The 20257-nt window shown below is 40.2% G+C and overlaps 1 protein-coding gene across 1 annotated transcript in view; it reads left to right on the top strand.

Annotated features, from left to right (window-relative positions):
* Positions 1-20257, top strand: part of LOC308640073 (uncharacterized protein) — a gene marked incomplete at both ends in the record, with an annotated part of 70365 nt that overhangs the window by 35098 nt on the left and 15010 nt on the right. The window contains 2 exons of the mRNA XM_081312121.1: positions 120-1058; positions 10600-10788. Of these exons, the coding sequence (XP_081168247.1) occupies positions 120-1058; positions 10600-10788 (1128 nt within the window). The remainder of the gene's footprint in view (positions 1-119; positions 1059-10599; positions 10789-20257) is intronic.

Here is a 20257-nt window from a genome sequence, read left to right as displayed (position 1 = left end):
TACAACTTGTTAAGTATCAGAGTATTTATACTGAAGGAAAGACCTGTAAATATAAAAAGTGTGGGAAAGCCTTAAAAAGTTTTTCAACCCTTAATCAACATTAAAAATTTATTCTGCAGAGAAGACCTACCAATGTGAAGAATGCAATGCACTCAAGAACTTTACTCAACATCACAGTGTTCATACAGAAGATATGCCATGCAAATGCAAAGAATGTGACAAAACTTCTAATGAAAGCTCCAATCTTATTTGTCACCAGTGGACACACCCTGGAATGATGCCCTACATATGTAAAAAATTTTGCAAATGTTTCAGTCAAAAACCAAGCCTTAAAAATTACCACAGAATTCATACTGGAGAGAAGTTCTTCAAATGTAAAGTATGTGGCAAAAGTTTTAATAGAAATTCACATCTTGATTGCCATAACAGGATTCATACTGGAGAAAAGCCCTACAAATGTAAAGTGTGTGGCAAAAGTTTTAATACAAACTCGCATCTTGATTGCCACAACAGGATTCATACTGGAGAGAAGCCCTACAAATGTAAATTGTGTGGCAAAAGTTTCAGTCAAAAATCATCACTTACTCATCACCATCGAATCCACAGTGGAGAGAAGCCCTACAGGTGTAAAGAGTGTGGCAAAGCTTTTAATAGCATCTCACATCTCTATTGCCACAACAGGATTCATACTGGAGAGAAGCCCTACAAATGTAAAATGTGTGGCAAGAGTTTTACTCACATATCATCACTTACTCAGCACCAGCGAATTCACACTGGAGAGAAGCCCTACAGCTGTGAAGAATGTGGCAAAGCTTTTAATAGCATCTCACAGCGTAAGTGGCACAAAAATATTCATACTGGAGAGAAGCCCTACAAATGTAAAGTGTGTGGCAAAAGTTTTTATACAAACTCACATCTCTATTACCACAACAGGATTCATACTGGGGAGAAGCCCTACAAATGTACAGTGTGTGGCAAGAGTTTCAGTCAAAAATCATCACTTACTCAGCACCAGCGAATCCACACTGGAGAGAAGTCCTACAAATGTCAAGAATGTGGCAAAAGTTTTAATCAAAAAATAGTACTTACTCAGCACCTGAGAATCCACACTGGAGAGAAGCCCTACAAATGTAGAGAATGTGGCAAAGATTTTAATCAAAAATCATCACTTACTCGACACCAGAGAACCCATTCTAGAGAGAAGTCCTATAAATGTGAAGAATGGCAAAGCTTTTAATATTGAAGATCACATCTTACTAAACATTATAGATTTTATACTGGAGAGAAGTTTTACAATGAAAACATTGCATCAGTGTCTTTAAGGATGAATCAACCCTTATTTCACAGTAGTTCAACACTATTTCACACCAGCGATATGATAGCACAGAAATTATATAAATGTAAAATAGGTGACAGAATCTCCAATAGTTGTTCACACCCTACTCAACACCTCAGAATTCATACGAGTGAGAGGACGTGTGGAAAAATTTTTGCAAAGCTTTTGGCCATTGATCAAACATTTTTAAAACACTGGAGGATTTATAGCATATAGAAACCCAAGAATGTATCCAAGTCTGTATTCAAATTTCTGACATTTTTTAATTTATGACCTTATATCTTAGCTATTGTGAATTGTGCTGTTATAAGTCTTAATGTCGCTGTGTCCCTGTAGTATGCTGTTTTTAAGTCCTTTGGGTATAGTCCCAGGAGAGGGATCGCTGGGTCAAATGGTGGTTCCATTCTGGTTTTGCAAGGCATCTCCATACTTATTGACATCATGACCTTCAGCAAATGTGGCATTCAGAATACAGACATCATATACTTCTGCAGAATGAGCAGAAATTTAAGCTTTCATTTGGGCTTTAATTCATTTTGCAAACGAGTCAATCCATATTTATTCTGATAGTTTATATTGCAGTTGGAGTCACAAAAGATATTGAAACATCAACTACTGGGAACACAACTTTGCAAGAGTTATTTAATTTGTTTCAGACCTTACAAAAGACAATTCAAATGTGTCACCATCCATGTTTCATTAGCCATATAAGGGCACATTCTAATCTTAAGGCCCTTTAGAATGAGGTAATGATAAGATTGATCAACTTGTTGCCATTTGTGAATAAATATTTTTATATGATTCTGCATAAGCCTCACATTCTTTACATAATCAGAATGCTTCTCCTTTACATAAAAAAAAATTAATATTCCTGGGGAAAAACTTGTCAAATTGTTCATCAAATCTCACAATGTTTTATACGTATTTTATCTTCCCCAATGGGGGTGAATCTCATGTTTTATGACCAAATCAGTTATAGCAAATGGATGTAACTCACATTGGTCAATTTGGCAAAAGGTGTTAAGTTCATGTTATTTTTGATACTTACTCTAGATTTATTTTTTGACATTGCCTGTGTAAAAGAAAATACTCAGCATGTTATTTCTCACTGTCTAGCTACTCGTGCAGCATTAGGATGTCCTTTACAGATTGAAATTGATAATCAGCTTATACTAATTTTTCTTTTCAGCAGTTTTACCATCAATTTTGTATTGATGGGCTGGGGATGTGGCTCAAGCGGTAGCGCGCTCGCCTGGCATGCGTGCGGCCCGGGTTCGATCCTCAGCACCACATACCAACAAAGATGTTGTGTCCGCAGAGAACTAAAAAAAAAATAAATATTAAAAATTCTCTCTCTCTCTCTCTCTCTCTCTCTCTCTCTCTCTCTCTCCTCTCTCACTCTCTCTTTAAAAAAAAAATTTTGTATTGATCATAAAGCAGGTATTCCCCATAAGCCTCAAGGTCCAGCCATTGGTAGAATGAGCTCATTTATCTCTTAAGCTACAGTTACAAAAAAGGGGGGGGATAAGGCCCCACAAAATAACCTTAATCATGCTTTGTTTTAATTTTTTTTAAAATTCTGACTCTGATAGTCACACTGCAGCTGAAAGACACATCTTCCACAGCAACAGGTTCCTTGGTCCAAGTTTGGTGGAATGATTTAGAAACATAACAACAGAAAGGATCAGATTAATTGATAACGTGGGGTAGAAGTCATGCTTGTGTTTTCCCAGAAGGTGCCTCTCATCCTGTTGGGGTACCTGAACATGCTATCAGACATGGAGGACCTAGAACCGAGGTTCATATGACTGAAGATTGATCCAGAGATGTCAGCCCTGACCCCCAGCAGAAAGTGAAAGCTACAAAGGAGGAAGAGGACCCTGTGACTCTAAGCAGTATGTCCAAACAGTTATTAAAATGGGACTTTCTCATAGCAAGCCAGTCATTGCCACAGAATGTCTGCCAATACCTTATTGTCATAATCATTCTGCAATAGAATTTGGCACCATTCCTAAATGGATAGACTGCAGATGTCTTGCCAGTACAACAAAAATGTTCTAGAAATAGTAGATATATTTTAGACTGGTCTCCAAGAATTGACAAAAGACAATCACATAAGGATGCCATGATCCCTGGAGGTTTTGTTGGTAATATCCTAACCTTCAGTGAAGGCGGTATCCAGAAGGTGTTTGGAGCTTAATTGCAGCCTCAGATTTCCTATATTACACTGACAGCCCTATGCCTGACTTTGTAGGCAGGGGGTGTAAAGAGGGTTCCTGGTATGGCTGCAGGCATGGTTCAATCTCCCTATGCTTTAATTACTGGAAATGTGAGAGTTAAGAGAAAGGATGATAAATATCTTGTAGCCTGTAAAAAGTGCAATTTACCTAATTGTGTCTCTAGATATAACAAGGGAAAAGAGCAGTAATCCTTCACCAGTCTTCCTTTGTCTTACTAGCAGTCAAAATTTCAGAGCCATGGTATGCTGATGCTGGTGTTCATGTTTTACAACAAACGTATGCTCAGGTTACTAGACTTAAGTGAGCTCTTGGACTCATAATTCTTGGTTATAATTTTTAAAATTTCATTTAATTTTATTCATCACTTCTACAGTTACAGCCTCAGTGGCTATATCTCAGAATATTCAACATGCAAAATTTCGTAATATTTTGGTTCAATATACTTCCCAAACCCTCAATAGTCATAAATATTGATGAAAATATTGAAAAAAATTGAATGCTTTAGAAACTTCTGTCATAAATATTGGTAATAATCTTTCTACTCTCAAATTTAAGGAAAGGTTTAAATGCCATCTCACTATGAATGTCTGTGTTTCTGCAGCCAAATATAATGCTTCACAATGGGTTTGAGAAAAGGTTAAATCAGCTAATGGGTATTTGGTATAGCAATTAATAGTAGCCCTGATATTATGGAGTTACATCACAACATCCAGGATATTCAAAAAAACAAAATCGATCTTATGGATCCTACCTCTCTAACTGAAAATAATTCCAGAATGAAAAGGCTTTAACGAAACACACTGAAACACTCTGCATGGTATATGATTGGAATGAGATGTTTGCTACTAGTTCATTTTTGTATTGTGATAATAGGCTGTCACACACTCAGAATAAGAATCTGGGAATTTGAAATAAGAGTTCATCATTTTCTTTTGCAAAGAAAAAAGGGGGAGTAATTAGGGTGCAACCTGTGAATTTCTTCAGGGTCTTCTCTGGGTATGGAGCCATGGAGATTTAGGTCTCACCTTGGGAACTATCCGCAGCTCCCCAGAGTGCACTAGATTGCCCAAGGCACATGACCCTATCTCTGCTCTACTAGGAAGAACCTTCTTCTAGTTCTGAAATTGGGGATAACCCATTGGAAACTGCAAAGCCCACCTTCTACCTTATTTGGCAAAGAACATTCCATGGAAAACCTTTGATATTCCCTAATATAAATAAAGCAAACATGGGATCCATTTTGCTCTTTTGAGTATAGAAGCTTCATCCCTAAGATAGGCTAGTCCATCCCACCTCCACTTTTAAAATTACTTCCTGTGTCCCGTGGGTTTTTTTCCCCTGCTTTACCTTTTTAGCTTTTATTTTGCACCAGAACATTCCACCAAAAGGAACTGTTATTGGAGAACATGTCTCCAATTACTCATGCACCACATTCTGTTTGTGTCCATGTTGCATTGTTAGTACCTTGGAGCCTAAGAATAGAAGACACACCTTGAACCTCTCCTTATGGAAAACATGATTTCCCATGAGACTATGACCCAAGAAGTTGAGATGTGTTTTGATAAAGGGGCTAAAAGCATGCAATGGAGGAAGGATAGCATCTTCAACAAATGGTGTTGGGAAAACTGGAAATCCATATGCAACAAAATGAAACTGAATCCCCTCCTCTCACCATGCACAAAAGTTACCTCAAAATGGATCAAGGACCTTGATATCAAATCAGAGACTCTGCATCTGATAGAAGAAAAAGTTGGCTTTGATCTACATATTGTGGGGTTGGGCTACAAGTTCCTTAATAGGACACCCATAGCACAAGAGTTAATAACAAGAATCAACAAATGGGACTTTCTTAAACTGAAAAGTTTTTTCTCAGCAAGAGAAACAATAAGAGAGGTAAATAGGGAGCCTACATCCTGGGAACAAATTTTTAATCCTCACACTTCAGATAGAGCCCTAATATCCAGAGTATACAAAGAACTCAAAAAATTAGACAAGAAGATAACAAATAACACAATCAACAAATGGGCCAAGGACCTGAACAGACCCTTCTCAGAGGAGGACATACAATCAATCAACAAGTACATGAAAAAATGCTCACCATCTCTAGCAGTCAGAGAAATGCAAATCAAAACCACCCTAAGATACCATCTCACTCCAGTAAGATTGGCAGCCATTCTGAAGTCAAACAATAACAAGTGCTGGTGAGGATGTGGGGAAAAGGGTACTCTTGTACATTGCCAGTGGGACTGCAAATTGGTGCAGCCAATTTGGAAAGCAGTATGGAGATTTCTTGGAAAGCTGGGAATGGAACCACCATTTGACCCAGCTATTGCCCTTCTCAGACTATTCCCTGAACTCCTTAAAAGAGCGTACTAGCGGAATACTGCCACATCGATGTTCATAGCAGCACAATTCACAATAGCTAGACTGTGGAACCAACCCAGATGCCCTTCAATAGATGAATAGATTTAAAAAAATGTGGCATTTATACACCATGGAGTATTACGCAGCACTAAAAAATGACAAAATCATGGAATTTGCAGGGAAATGGATGGCACTATAGCAGATTATGCTAAGTGAAGCTAGCCAATCCCTAAAACACAAATGCCAAATGTCTTCTTTGATATAATGAGAGCAACTAAGAACAGAGCAGGGAGGAAGAGCAGGAGCAAAAGATTAACATTAAACAGAGACATGAGGTGGGAGGGAAAGGGAGAGAAAAAGGAAATTGCATGGAAATGGAAGGAGACCCTCATTGTTATACAAAATTACATATAAGAGGATGTGAGGGGAATGGGAAAATAAACAAGGAGAGAAATGAATTACAGTAGATGGGGTTGAGAGAGAAGATGGGAGGGAAGGGGAGGGGGGAGAGTAGAGGATAGGAAAGGTAGCAGAATACAACAGTTATTAATATGGCATTATGTAAAAATGTGGATGTGTAACCAATTTGATTCTGCAATCTGTGTTTGGGGTAAAAATGGGAGTTCATAACCCACTTGAATCTAATGTAGGAAATATGATATGTCAAGAGCTTTGTAATGTTTTGAACAACCAATAATAATAAAAATAATGAATCTCTTTCACAAAAAAAACCTTAAGATAAAGTACCAGTGACTAGGAAGTCAATTCTACTTCGTTGTAATGCTAAAATGTCCACCAGGAAGGAAGTTGAACCTCGTTTCCATAGTATATGGTTGTATGCCAAAATGTCCTTAAGAATGGCTTGTGTGTAAACAAGGCAGTCTGGTGCATGCTTATCTCCCAGGATGGAACCTGATTTCATCTGACAATGCAAGGTACTCCCCCCCCCCGTATGCCACAATGATCTGAGGGATGAGGTATCAGTCCCTGGGCATAATGAAGAGCCACTGGAGCCCCTTATTCTCTCCAATAGGAAAATGCTATAGTCATCACCCATGGAAGAATTCTTCATCATTTATCAGGCACATGGAAAGATCTATTTAGAAAAGCAGACACACATTCACGAAAGAAAGTGAGGGGCTCGGGATACAGTGAGGGCAGTAGCATACATGCCTTGCATGCACAAGGTCCCAGGTTCAATCCCCAGCATCACAAGAAGATAAAAAGGAAAAAAAATGTGAGAAACTCTAAAGGGAGAGACAGCAAATACAAGGTTGGAGGTGTTGCTATTTCCAGAGGGCATTTAAGTGGGGCTGGACTAGAGATGGGGCGAGAGCAGACTTCTGTAATTTCTCACCCATTTTTCAAAGCTTGCTCATACCATGCTAGTATTTAGGGGTCCAGGAAGCTGGTCTAGGAGAAATGCTGCATTGCAGGGAGTTGCTTTTTTTTTTAAATCTGATCTTTATTTTTAAAAATAGTTTTTAGTTGGACAGTATACCTTTATTTTATATATTTCTTTTTAATGTGGTGCTGAGGATGGAACCGTATGCCTCACAGGTGCTAGGCAGTTGCTCTCTCACTGAGCCACAACCCCAGTTTCTTGTTTTTCATTTCAATTTTTTTTGTGGGCATTTCTGCATTCTGGTGCTTTATGAACCTTCTACTTTGAGGTTCAGTGTAACTTTCTTCTTGGTATCCCAGCATTTCTGCTCCAACCAGATGTGTTCCACAGTTCTTTATGGACATCAAGTGTTGCTAGAGGAAAGATTAAATGATTATTTAGTTATCAAAGTACATAGGGCAGTGTTTTCAGAAAGGAAGTCTTAAGAGAATGCTCATTATTAGATTTCTATTTTTACTTATGTATTTAGCCATGGGCTCATATGTTTTTTGCAGTCATCCACAAATGTGGTCCACAAACCAGCCAATTTCAGAAACTTTTCATGTTGACAATTTTTTCAAATGGTTGAATTCTTATTGAGGCACATTTGACCAAGGGTAAACATTAAGATGCGTTTAAAGTGCTAATGAATTTTTCTGGCTAGAATATTGCAGAAGGTTTGCCAGTTTTCTTACCACTCTGCTTATCTCATTGGTGTTGAAAAACCTCTCAGATGCAAGGAATGCACCCTAGAGGCAAGCTCCTGCAACTGGCCATCCATAGACCCCCACACCCACTGATCCAATTCTCCATCCCCCATTAATTGGGTGTCAAGTGCTGTTGGATTGTTAATTATTGGGTAAAACCCAGTGCTTTGCCCCCAAGGAGCCCAAGGTCTAGCTTGTTGGTTATTGGAACCACTGGGTTGGTTATTCACTTTTCCTTGCCTCTCAAGACAAATCTGAGCTCCATCTAGGGATGTATATTTAGTGGCACTGGTAGTTTAGGAAAATTTCTCATTTTGGTTAAGAAAAGTAACAGCAAGAATAATTAATCATTTCCCTCATGGGGGAAGGAAGGGTTTTGGCCTCAGGGTGTCCCCAGCTCTTTCCCTCTTCTCAGCCACATAATATTCTCCTCGTCCTGGGCAAGACTACTGTGTACTTCTCATCCCTGAAATCCTGGGCATGTGCCTTGACCTTCTCAGTCTTCCTTCAAAAGAAATGTTCCCATTTCACAAATGCAGCAAAACTGGTACCCCAAAATACCTGGGCTGCTGTTACGGACAAGCAAAAGTAAAAAAAATACTGAAAATGAGGGCTGGGGCTGGGGCTCAGCTATAGAGTGCTCGCCTAGCATGTGCAGGCACTGGGTTCCATCCTCAGCACCACAGAAAAATAAATGGATAGAATAAATGTATTGTGTCCAACTCCAATAGAAAACATTTTTTAAAAATACTGAAAAGGCAACATATTCTAGCAATTAGAGGTATGAAAATTAAAACTACACTGAGATTCTCTTTCACTCCAGTCAGAATGGCAATTATCAAGAATACAGTAACAATAGATTGGTGAGGATGTGGGGGATAGGGAATGCTCACACCTTGTTGGAGAAACTGCACATTGGGGCAACCCCTCTGGAAAGCAGGATGGAGATTCCTCAAGAAACTAGGACTGGAACCACCCTCTGACTCAGTTATAAGACTCCACAGAATATATCCAGAGGATTTAAAATCAGCATACTACAGGGACACAGCCACATCAATGTTCATGATAGTACAACTCACACTAGCTAAGCTGTGGAGCCAGCCTAAATGCCCACCAACAGATGAATAGATAAAGAAATTGTGGTGTGTATACACAGTGGAATATTACTCGGCTTTAAAAAAGGATGACTTCATAACTTTGGCCAGTAAGTGAATGATCTGGAGATTATCATGCTAAAGTAAAATAACGCGATCCCCCCCAAACAAAAGGTCACATGTTTTCCCTGACATATGTTATCTACATCACGAGGAAGGTGGGGGGCAAGAAGAGAAATTCAGTAGATTAGAAAAAGGGGAGCAAAAGGAACAGGGGGAGATAACAACAGAAAAAATTGTAGCATGACTAGACCATTAAGTTCCTATTTAAATATATGAAAGTACCTAAGTGAATCCACCCATCATGCCACCCACAGGAATGGGGTCCTAAGGAGAATAAGGTATATTTTATCTTTGGATAATTTTACCACAATGGACTCTATGGACATGTATATCTAAGACGAACAAATAAAACAGAAAAAAAAAAGTACTGAAAAGGACCATGGGACCAAATTGATAGCATCTTAGCCTGATGAGGAAATGTCTTTAGGTACATTCCAGAATTTTCTAAACCACTCCCCCATTGGGTGCTGCCAAAGGTGTTGGAGCCTGTGGGAAGGTGGAGGTACAGGGCACTGCAGGGAGAAGAAAGGACCCCCTACCCCCACATTCATCTGCAGGTGCAGGGCACCCAGGGCGGAGGTAATCTCGAGGCCTCCACTGTTAACTAAGGCAGAGAAAAGCAGGGTGCATTGGAGTCTATAGAGTTATTTACCAAATTAGGAAAACCTGGAATTGGCCTTCCTGGACTCCCAATCAAAGGCAAATTATTTTTCCTTAAAGAGAGACCCTTGATCCCCTCTTAACAAGGAGTCTTCTCTGTATTATGTCACTTTTTGCACCACAGAATTGGGGGGACAAGACCAGAGCTCTCTTTGGAAACACATCGGCTTTGTTTGCATCAAGACAAGCAGGTAGGGTCTGTCTTTCTTTTTCTTTTTTCTTGTCAAGTGCAGAGTATTCAACTGATGTAAGGATGCACACCTGGGCAGGGTATCTCTGGTTTCTGGAGGAGGCAGGATCCCATTGCCTGGGATCCAGGGGGACTGGCGGGAACCAGGGAGAGCACCCAGGGTGGCCTTGATCTCTGCAAGGCTGTTATCCTGCAGGTATTTCTCTCAAAAAGAAAGAAAGGAAAAAAAGTGTCACACGCCTGTCATTTCAGTGGCTGTGGAGGCTGAGGCAGGAGGATGGTGAAATCAAAGCCAGCCTCAGCAAAAGCAAGGTGCTAAGCAACTCAGTGAGACCCTGTCTCTAAACTTCAAGCTAGGGCTGGGGAAGGGGCTCAGAGGTCGAGTCCTCTGAATTCAACCCCCAGTGGCCAGAGAGTGAGGGAGCCCAGGTGCAGCAGGGGTTTACTCAGGTCTGTGCCCCTAGGGTCTCTTCTGTGCTGATCTCCTTATTCTGCCTCCAGCTCAATGTGGGCTCCAGATACAGTGTCAGCTCACGTGCAGGAAAATCAGCTCTCATGCTGCCAAGCGGGTGGGAGCCTTCCAGACCCCTCGTGAGCCTCCACCAGTGCAAGCCATGACTCACTGGGCAGTTCCCACGGGTGAAAGGCCAGTTCTGCTTGTAGAATTTTGCACGGATAAACAGAGGACAAGTCAGCCTCCCAAAGATGCTCTGGGAGGTCTTATTATAGGAGGAGGCCCAGGTGGTGAAACTTTCAAGAAATGCCTTCAATTTCCTAAAATCAAAACCCAACAGAACTTAGAATTCTGGTCACCCAGACCCTAACCCAATGCCCAGACCTCAAAAGGAAAAGAAAAAAGAAAAAAAGCTGTACCCAACCCTGCCATTCTGGCCTCCTCCTTACCTGGAGCATATATCACCCCACTGTCACTCAATAAGAAGGCACCCTGTGCTCAGGTTGGGGGGGGGAGCAGAAACTGACTGACGCCCTGTCCAATCAGAATCCCCCGTGCTGAGCGCTCTCCAATCCTGACCGCAGCCAGCGAGCAGGGGGCGGGCCTCCGCGCTTGGGATGGGATTTATTTCTCCTAGGTCTTCTAGGATTCCTGCAGTTGGAATCCAGGCATTGCTCTGTGCGCGGGATCCCGCGTGGGCCTGCCATGCACGGGCTGAAGCTCCCCAGGGAAAGCTTGGCTGCTGGGCACCAGGAAATGGTGAGTGTGCAGTGGCACCTGGTGCCTGGACAGGGAGGCTCAGGAGGGAGGCGGGGCAGGGAGGCCCTCTGGCAGGACCGGCTGTGGGGGGAACCTGAGTTGGCCGACCCTGACTCCGGGGGCTCTCTGCGTCCACAGGCCTGAGTCCATTGGGGACAGCGCCCCTCAGTGTCCATGGCCAGCCGGGTGGAAAGCGTGACAGTGGCGGAGACCCCTCACAGCCTCCCCATCCCCCAGGTCAGCCTCAGCCCCTGCTCAAGTCCTAAGTGGCAGGTGAGCGAGGTTGCCTGGAGTCTTCCTGGGCTGTGGTGATTGACAGATGGGACCAATAGAAGAATCCAATCTCCTAGCCCAGCGATGACACGCACCTGTCACCCCAGAGGCTGGGGAGTGGGGGAGAGGCTGATGCAGGAAGATTGTGAGGTCAAGGCCAGCCTTGGCAACTTGGCGAGGCACTTAGAGACCAGCTAGATGAGACCCTGCCTCTAAATAAAATGCAAAATCCTTCAAACACTTTTTTCCTGTAGGAGGGGAGGTGCTGTGTACAGGGACCCTGCTTATTCCTGAGCTAGTTTTGTGGAGTTTATTTGTTTTGTGTTTTAGTAATTAACAGAAGGATGCTTTACCACTCATCTCTGACCCCGGAAGTTTTCAGTTTTTATTCTGACCGCGTGTCTAGCTACATTGCTGAGGATGGCCTGGTTAGGGTTGGATTGAAAATGACTTTTCCATTGCAATTAAGTGTATGATTATTACATCCACATGGGTCCGTGGGTGGACTCTGTTGACGTCATGATTCCTTGATGATAATTTTAACAGTTATTCCAAATTATATCAGGAACCTCCTATTCTGGTATAATTTTGAAACATAATCCTACTCAGTATGTGCTTCTTTGGGGTGCTGGAGTATAATCCAGTACCACGCACGTGCTGCCCCCAAGCCCTACCAGAGCTCTGCGCCTCCAGTTCCCACACCTCCCTTCACGTTGGGTTGTCTTGTTCATTCACATCAAATCCTCTGCTGGAGATGGTTGCATTTATCTAGGCCTTTTCATTGCACTTCATAATAAAAATGACATTTACATACATGCGGAGTCATCTATGAAATTGCTGCATTGTGATTTTCTTGGACCTCAAATCACTGCATTATGGTAATTTTATAACATGCATTAGTGCCTGGTAATGATAGCTCCTGCTTTTCCTCTTAGAGTTCAGAATTCTTGTCTAATTTCATATCAGTTTAGCCTTCCAGAAGAATTTTCAAACTTTTTGGTTTGTTCCCTTCTTCAATTAAAAGGGAATCATGGTGAAATTTTGATGGGGTGTTATCATAGATGAACCTAAGGGAAGCAGTCCTCTTTAAAATGAGGAGTCCTATCATCTATTCCCAGGGTGTGTAATTCAATCTGTTTTGTGGTGATCTGTATTTGTATTTTTTTCAAATTCTGCAGGTGTCCTTTTAAAATATGCTTATGTGATATTTATGTGACATCAATATAAAACTGACACAGTGTTTCATAGTATTTGTCCAACTGTATGTAATATAGCAAACAAAATGTGGATGATTGCCAGAAATGGTTATTCCTGGATGGAATTTCCAGGGTATCCTATTACTGAACTATATCCTCAGCCCTTTTTAAATTTTTATTTTAAAAAATTAAATATTTAAATGTTTTTGAATTTAATTTTAAAAATTTTTTTTAAATTAAAAAATTTAAAAAAAAATTAAAATTAAAAAATTTAAAAAAAAATTTAAAATTAAAAAATTTCTTTCTGCATTGCAATTATTAATACACAAATATATCACAATTTTCATGTCTTTGTATATAAGATATGTTGACACCCAAATCAAGTCTTCATACACGTATCTTTAATAATGATGTTGATCATATCATTGTATAATGAAAACCATCACATTCCACCATCCTTGCTAATCCCCTTCCCCCTCCAATTCCCTCCCACTCCTCTTCCCTATCTAGAATTAATCTAATCCTCCCATGCTCTCCCTCCCTACCCCACTGTGAGTCACCCCCCATATATCAGAGAAAATATTTGGCATTTGTTTTTTGGGGATTGGCTAACTTCACTTAACATAATATTTTTCCAACTCCATTCATTTACTGGTAAATGCCATGATTTTATTCTCTTTTAGTGCTGAGTAATATTCCATTGTGTATATATGCCACATTTCTTTATGCATTCATCAACTGAAGGGCAAACAGGTTGGCTCCACAGTGTAGCTATTGTGAATTATGCTGCTATAAACATTGCTGTGGCTGTGTCCCTGTAGTATGTTGTTTTTAAATTTTGGGGTATATTTGAGAAGAGGAATAGCTGGGTCAAATGGTGGTTCCATTTCCAGATTTCCAAGGAGTCTCCATACTTCTTTCTGTATTGGTTGCACCAAATTCCAGTTCCACCAGCAGTGTATGAGTGTATCTTTACCCCCACATCCTGGCCAATGCTTATTGTTGTTTGTCTTCATAAGAGCTGCCATTCTGACTAGAGTGAGATGGTATCTTAGAGTGGTTTTGATTTGCAATTTTCTGATTGCTAGAGATGATGATTATTTTTTCATATATTTGTTGATTGATTGTATATCCTCTTCTGAGAAATGTCTGTTCAGGTCCTTGGCCTATTTATTTATTGATTGGATTATTATATTTTTTTGGTGTTAAATTTTTGGGTTCTTTATATACCCTAGAGATTAGTGCTCTATCTGATGTATGAGGGGTAAAAATTTGCTCCCAGGAAGTAAACTCTCTATTCTGTTTTTTTTTTTTTTGATAAAAAAACATTTTAGTTTGAATCCATCCCATTTGTTGATTCTTGGTTTTAATTCTTGTGCTATAGGAGTCTTATTAGGAAAGTTGTGGCCTAATCCCACATGATGAAGTTTAGAGCCTACTTTTGCTTCTGTTAGATGCAGTGTCTCTGGTTTAATATTTAGGTCCTTGATCCATTTTGAGTTAACTTTTGTTCATGGTGAGAGATAGGGCTTCAATTTCATTGTGTTGCATATGGATTTCCTGTTTCCCCAGCACTATTTTTTGAAGATGCTATCCTTTCTCCAGTGCATGTTTTTGGCACCTTTGTCTAACATAAGATAGTTGTAATTTTATGGGTTAGTTGATGTGTCCTCTATTCTGTACCATTGGTCTACCAGCCTGTGTTGGTGCCAATACCATGCTGTTTTTGTTACTATGGCTCTGTAGAATAATTTAAGGTCTGATATAGCAATATCACCTGCTTCACTCTTCCTGCTTAGAATTGCTCTAGCCATTCTGCATCTCCTATTTTTCCAGATGAATTTCATGATTTCTTTTTCTATTTCCATGAGGAATGCCATTGGGATTTTGATCAGAATTGCATTAAATCTGTATAGTGCTTAGGTATTGTGGGCATTTTGATAATATTAATTCTGCCTATTCAAGATCGAATTAAATCTTTCCATCTTTTAAGGTCTTTGATTTCTCTTTAGTGTTCCGTAGTTTTCATTGTATAGATCCTTCACCTCTTTTGATGATTCCCAAGTATCTTTTTTTGAGGATATTGTTAATGGGGTAGTTTTTCCTCATCTCCTTCTCGGGGGATTTGTCACTGATATACAGAAATGCCTTTGATTTATGGGTGTTGATTTTATATCCTACTACGATGCTGAATTCTTGTTATAGACGTTTTCTAGTTGAATTTTTTAGGTCTTCTAGGTACAGAATTATATCATCAGCAAATAGTGCTAATTTAATTTCTTCTTTTCCTATACTTATTCCTTTAATTTCTTTCCTCTGTCTAATTGCTCTGGCCAGTGTTTCAAGAACCATGTTGAATAGAAATGGTGAGAGAGGGCATCACTGTATTGTTCCAGATTTCAGAGGGAATTCCTTCAGTTGTTCTCCATTTAGAATGATGTTGGCCTGGGGCTTAGTGTAGACAGCCTTTACAATGTTGAGGTAAGTTCCTGTTATCCCTAGTTTTTCTCGTGTTTTGAACATGAAGAGGTGCTGTATTTTGTCAAATGCTTTTTCTGCATTTATTAAGATGATCATGGGGCTGGGGATGTGGCTCAAGTGGTAGCGCGCTCGCCTGGCATGCGTGCGGCCCGGGTTCAATCCTCAGCACCACATACCAACAAAGATGTTGTGTCCGCCGAGAACTAAAAAATAAATATTAAAAATTCTCTCTCTCTCTCCTCTCTCACTCTCTCTTTAAAAAAAAAAAGATGATCGTATGATTCTTATGTTTAAATCTACTGATGCCATGAGTTACATTTATTGATTTCTGTATGTTTAACCAAACTTGCATCCCTGCGGTGAATTCCACTTGATCATGATGCACCATCTTTTTGATAGGTTTTTGTATTTTATTTGCCAGAATTTCATTGAGAATTTTTGCATCTGTTTTTTAGAGAGGTTTGTCTGAAGTTTTCTTTCTTGATGTGTCTTTGTCTGACTTTAGAAAAAAGGTGATATTGGCCTCATAGAGTGAGTTCGGAAGTGTTCTCTCTTTTTCAATTACATGGAATAATTTGAGGATTGTTGGTGTTAGTTTTTCTTTGAAGGTCTTGTATCCATTAAGTCCTGGGCTTTCTTTTTTTTTGGTTGGTAGGCTTTTGAAGGTGTCTTCTAATTAACTGCTTGAAAATGATCTGTTTAACTTGTATATATCATCCTCACTCACAGACTGGATTCCAGAATTCAAGGAGATAGGATGATTTAACCTAACCATCAAATATGTAAGAACCGTTCCAGACCAGCATGGGCCAAAGCAACCTAGAGTTGTCCTGTTTTTTGGCATGTGAGCTTCCTGTTCCTGTCACTACTGTGCATGTCCTAACTACTATTTCTATCAGGTATCATTTTATTTAAAGACATAAGGAAGATAAAGAGGGACACTCTCAAGAGGGAGTGTCCTCTCTGATAGTATGTTGTGCCCCTATTTCCTACAGGTCCCAGAGTGAATTAAGAGTTGCATTTATATATTTAGAATAACATGTTAAAATTTTCATAATAAGTTAAAAAAAAACTAAATGACAGCAGAATGCATTGTGATTCTTATTACACATATAAAGCACAATTTTTCATATATCTGTATATAACATATTCTGACACCCAATTCAAGTCTTCATACATGTATTTTGGAAGATGATGTCCATCACATTCCACCATCCTTACTAATTTCCTGCCTCCTCCCTTTCCCGCCCACCCCTTTTCCCTATGTAGAATTCATCTAATCCTCCCATGTCCCCCCTGCCTACCCCACTATGAGTCACACCCCTTATATCACAGAAAACATTCAGCATTTGTTTTGGGGGGATTGGCTAACCTCGCTTGGCATTATCTTCTCCAACACCATCCATTTACCTGCAAATGCCATGATTTTATTCTCTTTTTTTGTTGCTGATTAAAATTCCATTATGTATATATAATGCATATTTTTTCATCCTTGCATTCACTCAAGGCCATCTAGGTTGGCTCCACCGTTTAGCTATAGTGAATTGTGTTGCTATAAACATTGATGTGGCTGTGTCCCTGTAGTATGCTGTTTTTTTAAGTCCTTTGGGTTTCGACTGAAGAGATGGATAGCTTGGTCAAATGGTAGTTCCATTCCAAGATTTCCAAGGAATCTCCATACTGCTTTCCATATTGGCTGCAGCAATTTTCAGTCCCACCAGCAGTGTATGAGTGTGCTTTTTCCTCACATCCTCACCAACACTTATTGTTTTTTGTCTTCATAGTAGCTGCCATAATAAGTTTTATTATAGTAAAATTCACACACACACACACACACACACACACACGCAGACACACACACACAATCAGGTTTTGCTTTGATGACTCTGGAAAACACCATGTGGAGTAGGAAGCTACAAATGTGATGTCATCCTACTGCCAGTTAAAAACTATGAATTGGTCCATGGGTAGGCCTCTGGTATCACTCACAGAATCTCCCATAAACTTGAGAATCAAAGGGGTGTGAGTTCTAGAGATGTCAGAGAAGCCTCACTGTTTTCCTCCCACTTTCTTAATAGTGATTTCTGGGCCAATAAACTTTGCTCTACTTTGATTACATTTTATGTATTATCTAAAAATCCTCTCTTGCAAGAACACAAGAGCCAAGAAACACAACCTAACCTCCATATCCCTGGGATCACAACCAGCAACAATGTCAGATCTTTTATTGCTTTTACTTATTTACTCATTTCATTTGATCTATTTATTAATACAGGGGGGCAACATCCACTGCTCTAGGTCCTGTTGGAAGATAACAGTCACATACCTACACACAGCATCCTAAGGGGAGACTGTTGAAACAGGAACTCTGACCCTTCATTGTTCAGGAAGACTCACCCAGTGTCAGAACTGTGAATATTTTATTCTGAGGCAGGGTCTTGCTATGAGGCCAACTGTGGCCTCAGACTTGAGATCCTCCTGAAGCAGCCTTACAAATCCCTGGCCTTAATGACATGTGCTACCAAACCTTGTCCTTTGCTTATTAAAAAAAATGCATAGCTGCTGGTTACCTCCCTCCAGTGATATATGTGATATCACACCCCAAACAATAAAAAACCCCACACAATTAAGTCTGACTCTGGATTGTGAGGTTGTGTAATGGGAAGGGATTTCAGGGAGAGAGAGGGACATCAGCTAAGAAAAAGTAGGTTCCTTGTTTTTCAAGGCAGAAAAGATCTTCATCATTGTCAGGCACATCAACAGATCTATTTAGAAAACAGATGCACATTCAGGAAAGAATGTGAGGGTCTGGGGATTCAGTGAGGTCGGTAGTGTGCTTGCCTTGCATGCACAAGTTCATAGGTTCAATACCCAGCACCACACAAAGAAAGAGAAAAAAATGTGAGAAAGCTCTAAAGGGAGAGACAGGAAATACATGGTCTGAGGTGTTGCTATTTGGAGAGGGACATTTAAGTGGGGCTGGACTAGAGATGGGGCCAGAGCAGAGTTCTGTAATTTCTCACCTGTTTTTCTAAGCTTGCTCATATCATGCTAGTATTTGGGGATCCAGGAAGCTGGTCTAGGAGAAATGCTGCATTGCAGGGAGTTGCTTTTTTTAATTTTAAATCTGATCTTTATTTTTAAAAATAGATTTTAGTTTGTTAGTATACCTTTATTTTATATATTTCTTTGCAATGTGGTGCTGTGGATAGAACCCAGTGCCTCACAGGTGCTAGGCAGGTGCTCTGTCACTGAGCCACAACCACAGTCCCTTGTTTTTAATTTCAAGTTTTTGTGGGCATTCCTGCAATCTGGTGATTTACGAACCTTCTCCTTTGAGGTTCAGTGAAACTTTCTTCTTGGTATCCCAACATTTCTGCCCCAACCAGACATGTTCCACAGTTCTTTATGGACCTAAAGTGTTGCTAGAGGAATGATTAAATGATCATTTAGTTATCAAAGCAAATAGGGCATGTTTTCAGGATGGAAGTCTTAAGAGATTGCTCATTATTAGATTTCTATTTTTACTTATGTATTTAGCCATGGACTCATATGGTTTTTGCAGTCATCCACAAATGTGGTACAGAAACCAGCAGATTTCAGAAACTTTTCATGTTGACAGCTCGTTTCAAATGCTTGCATTCTGATTGAGGCACATTTGACTGAGTGTAAACATTTAGATGCTTTTAAACTGCTTGTGAATTTTCCTGGCTAGAATATTGCAGAGGGTTTTGCCAGTTTTCTTGCCTCTTTGTTTATCTCATTGGTGTTGAAAAACTTCTCAAATCAAGGAATGCTCCTCAGAGGCAATCTCCTGCAGCTGGCCACCCACAGACCCCCACACCCACCCATCCAATTCTCCATCCCCCTTTAATTGGGTGTCAGGTGCTGTTGGATTGTTAATTATTGGGTTAAACCCAGTGTTTTATCCCTAAGAAGCCCAAGGTCTAGCTTGTTGGTTTTGACTTTTTGTCACAACAAGACAAAAACCATTTTTTGGTTTTTACTTTTCCTTGCCTGTCAAGACAAATCTGAGCTCCATCCAGGGACCTATATCTAATGGCACTGGTAGCTTAGGAAAATTTCTCATTTTGTTTAAGAAAACTAACAGCAAGAATAATTTCCCTCATGGGGGACGGAGGGGTTCTGGCCCCAAGGTGTCCCCAGCTCTTTCCTTCTTCTCACCCACATAATCTTCTCATCATGGGCCAGACAACTGTGTACTGCTCATCCCTGGGATCCTGGGCATGTGCTTTGACCTTCTAAGTCTTCCTTCAAGAGAAATGTTCCCATTTCACAAATGCAGGAAAACTGGTTCCCCAAATACCTGGATTGCTGTTACTGAGAAGCAAAAGAAAAAAATACTCAAGATGGGGACTGGGGCTGGTGCTCAGTCGTAGAGCGCTCACCTTGCACGTTTGAGGCCCTTGGTTCCATCCTCAGCACCACATAAAAATAAATGGATAGAATAAAGGTATTCAGTCCAACTCCAACTAGAAAAAATATTTAAAAAAATAAATTCTGAAAAGGCAATATATCTAGCAATTAGGGAAATGCAAATTAAAACTGCACTGAGCTTCTCTTTCACTCCAGTCAGAATGGCAATTATCAAGAATACAGTAACAATAAATTGGTGAGGATTGGGGGGACAGGGAATGTTCACACCTTGTTGGAGGCACTGCACATTGGTGCAACCCCTCTGGAAAGCAGGATGGAGATTCCTCAAGAAACTAGGACTGGAACCATCATTTGACCCAGTTATCCAACTCCTCAGAATATATCCAGAGGATTTAAAATCAGCATACTACAGGGACACAGCCACATAAATGTTCATGATAGCACAACTCACAATACCTAAGCTACAGATACAGGCTAAATGTCCATCAACAGATGAATAGATAAAGAAATTGTGGTATGTATACATGGTGGAATATTACTCAGCTTTAAAAAAGGATTACTTCATAACACTGGCCAGTAAATGAATGGATCTGGAGAT

This window comes from Spermophilus citellus (genome assembly GCF_964194105.1).
Source record: "Spermophilus citellus genome assembly, contig: SCAFFOLD_451, whole genome shotgun sequence".
In the NCBI taxonomy this organism is placed as follows: domain Eukaryota; kingdom Metazoa; phylum Chordata; class Mammalia; order Rodentia; family Sciuridae; genus Spermophilus; species Spermophilus citellus.
This window is presented reverse-complemented; position numbering and strand designations above follow the sequence as displayed.